The sequence below is a fragment of the Lethenteron reissneri genome, chromosome 9 (genome assembly GCF_015708825.2).
Source record: "Lethenteron reissneri isolate LAM-NWPU_2019-01 chromosome 9, ASM1570882v1, whole genome shotgun sequence".
In the NCBI taxonomy this organism is placed as follows: domain Eukaryota; kingdom Metazoa; phylum Chordata; class Hyperoartia; order Petromyzontiformes; family Petromyzontidae; genus Lethenteron; species Lethenteron reissneri.
In genome coordinates, this window is record NC_083787.1 from 11,803,546 (window position 1) to 11,813,305 (window position 9,760).

Genomic DNA, 9,760 nt, shown 5'->3' on the forward strand with positions numbered 1-9,760 from the left:
GCGTCATTGCCTGTGCCACCATTGCCCCCCTCCCACCCCTCGCCACCTCTCCTTCCTCCTCATCCAGGCAAAGGATGACCCAGAGCCGGAGAAAACGAGCAACGGGATGGGACCGATTAAAGATCAGATCGAGTTGATTCAGGTGAGCGCTCGCCGCTCGTTTGACGCGTGCGGCAGGTCGCGTGGCTTAATAGAGGGGGGCGGTAGTGTGGCGGGGAGCATGCCGAACTACGAACCCGATGACCCGAGTTCGAATCCCGCCCACGGCCGGTAACGCCGGCGAATATTTGAACCGGTCCTGAGTCCTCCCCTAGGTCGACTCGGCCTTAATTGGGAACCTTACGCGGTGCGTGAAACAACGGCTCTGGGGAGACAAAGGCGGCCGGGCTTGGTGCTGGTCGCCCGCCACCCCTCGTGGCCTTACGGGGGCGCGCTGCTCGCTATCGGAACTTGTCTTTGTAAAATTCCATTGGGTCGCCCGAATTCGGGTCACGCACGAATTGGGGCGATCTTTGACGTCTTTAAAAACGATGACCCCCCCACCCACCCACCCACCCACCCCGCTGTTGGTTTGAGTGCGACGCTTCTAACCACCATTTCCCCTATTCCGTTCCCCGCCCCCCACCGTGCTTATCTCTCGGCATGCAACAATCCACCACTGCCCCTCCTGAATGAACCTATAAATAGTCGTGGAACCGGTGGTGTAGCGTGACTTTGATTAAAGTTGGGGGCAGCGGGGGACGACACCGTCACTGTTGTAAACCAATCTGAAACGAATGTTAAACGCCAAACGAAATGAGTAAAGGTGCGACCTTGCATCTGTCGACTCTTCTAACACGTGTGTAATTATTGCATCGACATTGTTTAATGTCCCTTAAGGATTTAGAATGGGGTGGGGGGGCGTGGCGGAGGGTGAGTTGACGGGTTGAGCCGTATGAATGAATGGGCAGCTTACGGGCGACCTGTGCACAGTGCGTTGTTGATGATTTATTTTTTCATCATCGGCTCGGTTCATGACGGAAGTGCGTGAGCGGCGTCCGGGCCACCCCACCGCTCCTATCTGATTACAGTTACATTGCTGCTGTCGTTGTCGGTATTGTTCCGCTCACACGAAGGGGTTTCGCAGCCGACATGATTCCGAATCGATATTTTGGGGTTCGGGGCTTCCGTACACCACGTGGCCAAATGTTGTGGACTCTCCGGCACGCTGGATTTTTACTCTGACTTTGGGCATGAAAACCTTGATCAGAAGAGGTAATGATGACCAGCGCGTCGTTAAACGCGCGTGTACCACGTGACAATTTTGTTGGGCTGCGTCTAACTATTTTTATTTTACCAGGTAAGGTCGACTGAGCTATCGAGACGTGACCTGGCTATTGCTATCGAGAGCCCAACGAATTGGCTTATCATGTGGAAATTTATAGCAGCCAGATACTCTTAATGCATGTTTCTAAATGTGGAGAGAAAAACCGGAAGACCCGGAGAAAAAATCCACGTGACCATGGGGAGAACACGCAAATTCCAAATATACAGGCGTCCGAGTCGGGATCGAATCCACAACCGCTTGTTGTATACCAGGCGGGGCAGTTAACTCTTTAGAGTGCGGTCGGGTCGCTACAGTTGTCTGCGGTGAGTACAATAACTTTAAAAACAACGGCGCTATGCCTCTCTAAATAAAATGTATGCTAACTGTTTGTGCGTTCCGAGATTAAGTGGTGAACGGGACACCCACCCTGCAGACGTCTTGTAACGGGAAAGGGTTAACATTTCGTCGGGTAGGTTCAGGGGAGGGCGGCGGTGGGGAGGGGGTCTTTGAGCACTTATTTGGCCAGACCCAAAAATCGAGTAACAATCAAAATATGATTACGATCACGCTGCTGTTGTTGTTGTTGTTGCCGCTGCCTCTGACCGGCCGTCCCACGCGCTCCCACCCCCCGTGCAGGTGTACCGCTTCGAGGGCGGCCCGACCCAGCCGGCCGCGGGCTGCGCCGGGCCCCTGGAGGCCCTGTGCCGCCTGCCGCTGTGCGCCCACGACCGCCAGCTGCTGCGCTTCTACGCCGAGCAGGGCGAGGCCCCGCTGCGGGCCCTGCGCTCGGCCGCCGAGTCCTTCGCCTCCCGGCTACGCGGCGGCGGCGGCGACGACGACCCGGCGGACGGGCCCGAGCCCGGGGCGCTGACGCCGCGGCAGCTGCTCGCCCACGGCCGCGCCGTCGTCCTCGGAGGCCACCGGCTGGCCTTCCTGGCCGACGCGCTGGCGCGCGGCGCCCTTTCCGCCGAGCTCCGCGCTGCCACGGCGGCCCTGGCCGAGGCCGTGAGCGAGCGGCTTCGCGCCGTCGCAGCCTCCAGCAAGGCGGCCGCCCTGCGCTACCCGACGGCGGCGGGGGCCGGCGCGTGGGCGCTGCGGCGCGAGACGGAGGCCCGCGTGGGCGAGCTGCTGCAGCAGGCGCACGGCTTCCACGAGCTGCTCACGCGCCTCGCCGGCATGGCCACCGCCAGCGGACACTCGGGCCCCTAGGGCCGAGCGGAGGCCTCCGAGGCGACCCCCGCTTGCGTCGTAGAGACCCGGGGCGGGCCTACGCGAGGGGAGGGGAGGGTTGGTGGGGGAGGGGCCCGGGGTGGCGTCTGGCACCGTGGACACCGGGGGCACGTGGGCCAGCGTGGTGACCACTGGCGGCCCTGCTCCTGCAGAGGAAGCTGGCGTGAAACGGGGCGTCAGGAAGAGGGGAGGCCCGAGGGTGCCGTTGGCACAACGCTCGTGTGTGCAGTGGCCTGGCGTGGTCACAGCCCCAATGGGTGATTGCCTCACTCACCCCGAGTACAATGTTCTCACTGTGTAGTTTCCTGGCAGCATTCACTGATAACCACTGGCGCGCCAACTTCTGTTTGATAAAAACATTGTTTTTTATAAATTTCCCCAAAATATGGATTAATACCATCTGCTGCTCCCCCTGCCGATTGGGTGACTGGGGATGGCGACTTCCGATCGACCGATTGACGCGCTCTTCCACAAAACCCCATGCCTCGGTCATGCACAGGCCGCGTACTACTTGCTCTCGGTCAAGGCCCTGCCAACGACGATTGGCCTCAAAATTCCTGCGCGCCCGCTGTGACCTCGGTTCTTACGGTTCCACATGAACCGAGCGAAGCTCGCGATCCGGTCGCGTTTTTATGCGGGAGCGGCCGCGGACACGTGACACCTCTCCATTGCCTCCCTTGTCGATTTAAAAACAACAGCAGTCCCTTGGCATCAGGGAAGACTCCACATCCCCCTTCTCGGCGATGTCCCGGGAGAACCACTTTTGTCACTCGAGGCCATGGTTTTTGGCTCACGATTTGTACGACCCGCGTGTCCGTCTGTCCGTCCGTCCATCTTGTCTGTCTTCTTTGTATTGTTTGTTGTGGATCGTACCATCCCTCGCTACTTAGGCGAAGGATGGTTCCGCGAAGCCCCAACGGAGAGTCCCATGCTCGGCATGCAGGCCTCATCGCGGCCCTTGGCGCGAGTTGATGCCAAGCGACCGCTGGTTGGGCGGGTGGAGGCAGCGATTCGTGCGGAGCGTCGGGGGGGGGGGGGGAATGGGGGGGCCGGTGTCGCCTGTGAAGGGGGCTGACGTTCGTCCTTCGCGACGGCGGCTGTCGCGAGCGCGAGGCGCGGTGGACGAGGACCTTCTCCGTCGTCAGCGTCGCGACTGACATTTACACTCCGCGCGTCTCTCACCATCACCCCCCCTCCCCTCACGTCGCCACCGCTCCCACGCCCTGCTCTCCCCTCTCCCTTTCCGGAGTTTTTTTTTGTCTGTAAAGTGGCTTTGGCCGCAGCGACGGACGCAGGAGGATGCGATTGTGGGGGGTTGGGGGGAGGGGTTTCGTGTTCCACGAACGATGTCCGTGCAAAGGGGGGGTTGGTGGTGGCCCACCGGCGAAAATGTCCCTGGGTGACTTCCCCTCCTCTGCCTAAAGCCCGAAACCTTCGACCCCCCCCCCCCCCCCCACGTGGGGTAGCGGTTGCACGTGGGTCGGGAAGGTGGGTTGGGTGCGGGGGGTGGGGATGGCATCCGGATGTCGCGGGCGTGCGCCATACTTCACCTTTATCTGTCATCGCGCACGGGAGAGATAACGTTGCGTCGCCGCCACCACGCCGAGGGACCGGCGGGGTATCGCCGCGCCCGGGAAGGCGGCTTCTCAGGGTGACCCTCCGCGCGCTCCCCCCATGCCCCCTGCTGCTGCTGCTGCTGCGAGCGCCTCGTTGGCTCTGCCACGCGGCGCTTCCCCTTGCCGCCGCGCCACCTCCGCCCCGGGGATGGGTGGGGGGGTCGAGAGTCCGTCGACTTTTTCTTTCAATCACTCGTCGACCACGACGAGGGGCTCCGACGCCGGGCCGCCTCGCGTCGTTGGCTGTCGTCGTGGTTTGAGAGCGGAAGGACACGCGAGAGAATAGCGGGATGGGGTGGGGGGTGGTGGGGGTGTTCCCCTAACAGCGGTTGAATCCTCATCCCCCCCCCCCGATGATTAACGACGTGGGAAGTGGCTGAGCTCGATCCGCTGCTGGTTGAAGGCTCCTTCTCTCCCCCCCACCAGAAGGCCGTCGCCATTTCTCTCACGGCCCCCGCCAAGCACCAACCTCCGGGCGTTGAGAGCCGTTCAGGGCCCCGCTCATTGACGGTGACGAACCGATGCCTCCACGTGGTGGCTCGACACACGGCGGCAATGCGAACTTGCCAACAACTGAAGAAGTGAATGAAAATGTAAGCGATGGTTGGGGGGGGGGTGCAGTGGGTGTGCGTGGTGAATGGCGAAGGTGGCGGTAGGGTTGGCTAGCTGGTTGTGGTTAGGTGTCGGGTTTAGCACACGGTTGTCTCGTGTGCTACCAGTGCCTGGTTGGCGAGTTTATTCGGGTCACTGCTGAATGGTAGCGCTCGTGTCTGGACGACTGCAGCATGCGGTCCCGTTTCAAATGTTGGCTGCTTTTAGGTTCCCCGCGTTGACCATGCGCTGTGTGGCCCCGGCCCGCGTGTGCTGGCCCAGGGGCCTTTGGGCAGCTTGGAGAGGGGTGCTTGGGCGAGGTGGGTTGGTAGGGGTGGTGTGGGGGTCAGGGTCCCACGTGGCTGGGGTCATCCCGACCTCGTCCTGCTCCTCCCCCGCTCGCCCCATCTCTCGGAATTGTCAGCAGCGTTTCCCTGGCGGTGCGGGGACTGCGAGCGCCGCCCTCTGGGTTTTTTTTTTGTGTTAAGCCTCACGATGATATTCACGTTGCCAAATGAACAATTTTAAGATTTTTTGAATTCTAAGATGTAAGAATGCCCCAATAACGCGTTTAATTTGTCTCCGTTCTGCCGAAATCCAGGCTCCAAGACCCACCCCCCCCCCAACTTCACGGTTCGGGTGTCAGATTTGTACTGATCGTCAAGTCGGCGGCGTGAAACTGTTAAGGGCTTCGTTTGTGCAACAATGTTGGTGATCGCTAAACCCCTTGGGGTCACGAGGCCTGACCTGGGATGAGAAAGGGGCCCAGCTTTTAACATCGGTGTGTTTGTCAGGGAACGAGGTGGGAAGGATGGAGTCGGAATGTCACGCGCTGAGGACCCCGAGGGTCCATCGATCTTGAGTGAGGGTGATGAGGTGATCCTTGTGAGGGGGTGGATTCCAAATAATGAACTCGTACGGACCACTTGAGGCGCGGTGCAAGCGGCCGCGCGCGGCGAGCTCAGGGATGTGGGAGCGCACCTCCTGCGCCGGTTAAAGCCCATTTGACAGTTGCAGGGAGCGTGAGTGTGTGTGTGCACACGAGTGTGTGTGTGTGCACACGAGTGTGTGTGTGCACACGAGTGTGTGTGTGTGCTTGTGGGGAGCGGTGGTGCAGCGGTTAGCACCCTGCGCTACGAACCCGGCAACCCGAGTTCGATTCCCACTCGCGGCCAACACCATCAGTGACGGTTATCTGAAACCGGTCCTGTGCCTCACCTAGGTCGACTCGGCCTCAATTGAGTACCTGGTGCGGTGCGTAAACATCGCCACTGGGGAGACAGAGACGGCCCGGCGTGGTGCTGGCCACCCACCACCTCGCGTGCCGTGCCGGCCTTCATAGGTGCTCGCTAACAGCACTTCCCCCAGCAGCAGTGTTAAGGCTATACGGGGGATCTTTGTCTGCGTTTGGATTTTACTTCTGGCAGTCTAAGGTGGAAGTGGGCGTTATTTGATCAAAATCGATACTGCTGCTGCTGTCGTTCTTGCAGCCGCAGTATCTTGTGGTGGCTGCTCTTTGATGTGTTTTTTTGGGGGGAGGGAGGGGCGTGGGGGGGCGGGTCGTATCCGCGCGTCGTTGGGGTGCGACGTCCGACGTTTCGCGCCACGTGCTGGGAGAGGTTGTGTTTCGTACTCGTGAGAGTTCGTGGAGACTTGCCACGTGGCGCCCGGGCCTCTTCAGTTTGCGTTGTGTGTGTGAGAGAGAGAGAAGGATGAGAGGTCCTGTACATACAGGTATAATTATGTCCATTATTCCACGAGATAAAACATTAATCGGGTGGAGAGGGGTATCTGCACCGCACCCCCTCTACTGCTAAATCACGCATTGCTATTTAGCGGTGGATCACGTGGCCTTGAATTAAAGTCGCTTTTGTAAACACTTCAGCCATGACCTTTGTACAATGGAGTTTTCATATGAAACGATACAAATAAGTAGACCTTTTTAAACAAATACAGAAAATGTTACTAACTGGAAATGTGTTCTAATAAAGTTGTATGTTGACTCGTCCTCTGCGTTGTGCTGCCGATTTAATACGGGACGGAGAATGGCAAATCGCACCTGGATAAACCACTCCCCAGGCTTCAGTGCATTAATTTCCCATAGACCCAGAGGCAGAAATTGACACCACTGCAAAGGTAGCCAAATTAATGCCTCTTTAATGTAACACGTGTCGGGGCTTTCGCGACCCATATGATGATTCCTAATTTATTTTTGGGTCGATCCCGTAAGTCAAATTCTGGCAAGTGCTGATGATGTTGGTTGTAGCTGCCAGGGAAACGTCCGTGCGCCCCTATTTGTGAAATCAACTAAAACTGCCAAACGATTTTTATTTTACCAGGTAAGGTCCATTGAGCTATGTAGATCTTTTTCAGAAGCGACCTGGCCACAAATGATAGCTCAACGAAGTGGATTATCACGTGGAAACAAAAGCAGCCAAATACTCCATAAGCATATTGATTATACATGTGGAGGGAAAAGTCACACGACCACGGGGAGAGAGACACGCAAACTCCAAATATACAGCAAGAGTCATGGTCTGGATCGAACCCACGACCTGTATACCGGACGAGGTAGTTAACATCTCACCACCGTGACGCCCACGGTGGTGTGTGGTTCACTCTCCAGGTGGTGCTGTTGTAGCAGCAATGCGTTGGCACGTTTATTCACGCGACGTCATTCATTGGCTGTGTCGGGTGGGGGAGGGTATACGACACATTTTACTTTCGCGTTCTGACCCAAAATCAATTGCGGATCATGAGCCTTCCATTTACCCAGGAAGGCCTCCCTCAGTCTCAAGACTCAATTTCAGGAGCATCCCGCCACATGAGGAAGTTTTGCTAGTTCCATGTAATGAGCGTTTGGCTTCGTGTGGCAATTCCACATTTCCATGGCGGGGTATAAACTTGATAAAGTGCAGAATATGCTGTGCAGGATAAACCAACTACTACAGAATCATTGGGCTATTTTTGGCCGTCACATCCCACCCCCGAAATACGAATGACGTAATTAATATTTAACCAAGTGACGGGCACATATGGTTACAATGTTGACAATTTCTTGCAGATGAGATCTGAGAGCAAAGCTCGTTGGTCATCGATGTGGAGTGGCTGGGAAGTTTATTTAAAGTCTTACACGTTTTTAAACTCGGACGCGAGCTATATTTAAAACTCGCCCATGCTCGGTCGCCGACAAACCGGGCGCTCTGCTGCAGCCGGGAAGGCGGGCAATGTGCGAGGAACTGGGTCACAACAAACGCGGCTTAAAACATCACGCAAACTACGGTCATCCTCGCAGAAGCAGTGCTTTTGGCTGGCCATCGAACAAAGACGGTCGATGTATTTCCGCGCTTTCGGATGCGCTTTTGTGGCCGTCTGGATTCTGGAACACTCTTCCCTCTGAGATATTAGGAAGCCACTGGAGCTATGCACTTTAAAATCTAGATTGAAAACGTATTTCTTTAGAATTGCTCTGTGTTTAGTTTGTTGCCCTTACCCTGCGCCTCCAAATAGCACGGTTGGCTACGTACGGTGCGAAAGAAGTCCAGCATACACACGTGGCACAGGATTCTCATGGTGTTGTTTTTGTTGTTTGCCTGTTTTAAATAACTCGCTCTGCCCTCACTACTGCAGTGGTCCAGCAGTTGCTTCCAATGGTCCAGGTCTTATGTAAGGGTCAGCTCCGGAAGTTGTGTCTCGACACGCAGCCTTTGAGGAAGGAAACTATTATCCAAGATAAGTATTTAATTTATTATAAGGCCTGCTCTTGCCGCTGCACAAATGTAGACTCACTCTCGCCTGCGTGACAATTCGATGTTTCTGTGCCTCATTTGCTTGGATTTCCCGAACGTTTTTCAGAGTAGGGTCTCTCTGATTTGATCCCACTCGAGCTGTCTATCACTCACATCCACTCGCCTCCAGTCCAAAGTTGGCAAGTGGCACTGCCTTTAAAAACACGAGGCCAACTCCATGTCCGGAGGAAGGGGCGGGGTCTAGAGAGGGAGGGGCGTGGTCTAGAGAGGGAGGGGCGGGGTCTAGAGAGGGAGGGGCGGGGTCTAGAGAGGGAGGGGCGGGGTCTAGAGAGGAAGGGGCGGGGTCTAGAGAGGAAGGGGCGGGGTCTAGAGGGAGGGCGGGGTCTAGAGAGGGAGGGGCGGGGTCTAGAGAGGGAGGGGCGGGGTCTAGAGAGGGAGGGGCGGGGTCTAGAGAGGGAGGGGCGGGGTCTAGAGAGGGAGGGGCGGGGTCTAGAGAGGGAGGGGCGGGGTCTAGAGAGGGAGGGGCGGGGTCTAGAGAGGGAGGGGCGGGGTCTAGAGAGGGAGGGCGGGGTCTAGAGAGGGAGGGCGGGGTCTAGAGAGGGAGGGGCGGGGTCTAGAGAGGGAGGGGCGGGGTCTAGAGAGGAAGTACAGATAAAGAGACCTCGAATTAAAACGAGATAAAAAAAAACTCACAAACCGGCAACTCTCAAAAATGTATTCTGCCGATGAGGACACAGGCCAATAGTTCAACTATAATCAACCAAGAGAGACACAAGCGTGAGATGGAGAGGCCAGGGTAGGAAAAGGGAACCCATGTGTAGTGATGTAAATGGATCACTACGGTGCGTAGCGCTGAGTGCAGGAAACGAGAAAATTTGGGGGCAGAGGTGAGCACACCGTGCAGTACCACAGTGGGTCACTAGGGGCGTGGTACCGGGTGCTCGCAGAAAGAGGCAAAGGAGCACTACCGACAGAATAGTGAATACTGTAGCAGCAACTCCGAAAGCGCAGCGAGTAATTGCCGCATAATTGGTCACGAGGGGACGTGGTGAGGGCTGCTGGCGGAGGGGGGATGTGAGGACGAGTCACCCGGCTCCGGGTGATGGGCCGGGGTGGGGGGTAGGGGGAACAGGTGACCGAGGGGACACGGAGAGTCCCTGAGCGGGGCGTGGTTAAGGTCGGAGCCGGGCAGGAAGCATGTGAGAGGTTGTCGGGAACCTTCGGGAACGTTCCAGAAGGGGGGCGTGGCCGAGGGTGGAGCCAGGTCG

The 9,760-nt window shown here is 57.4% G+C and overlaps 1 protein-coding gene across 1 annotated transcript in view; it reads left to right on the plus strand.

Moving 5' to 3' along the window:
• BCAR1 (BCAR1 scaffold protein, Cas family member) overlaps positions 1 to 6,750 on the plus strand; it is a 43,125-nt gene extending 36,375 nt beyond the window's left edge. Inside the window, exons 6-7 of the mRNA XM_061548292.1 lie at positions 68 to 142; positions 1,943 to 6,750. Of these exons, the coding sequence (XP_061404276.1) occupies positions 68 to 142; positions 1,943 to 2,515 (648 nt within the window). The 3' untranslated portion in view covers positions 2,516 to 6,750. The remainder of the gene's footprint in view (positions 1 to 67; positions 143 to 1,942) is intronic.
• Positions 6,751 to 9,760: the final 3,010 nt, after the last annotated feature.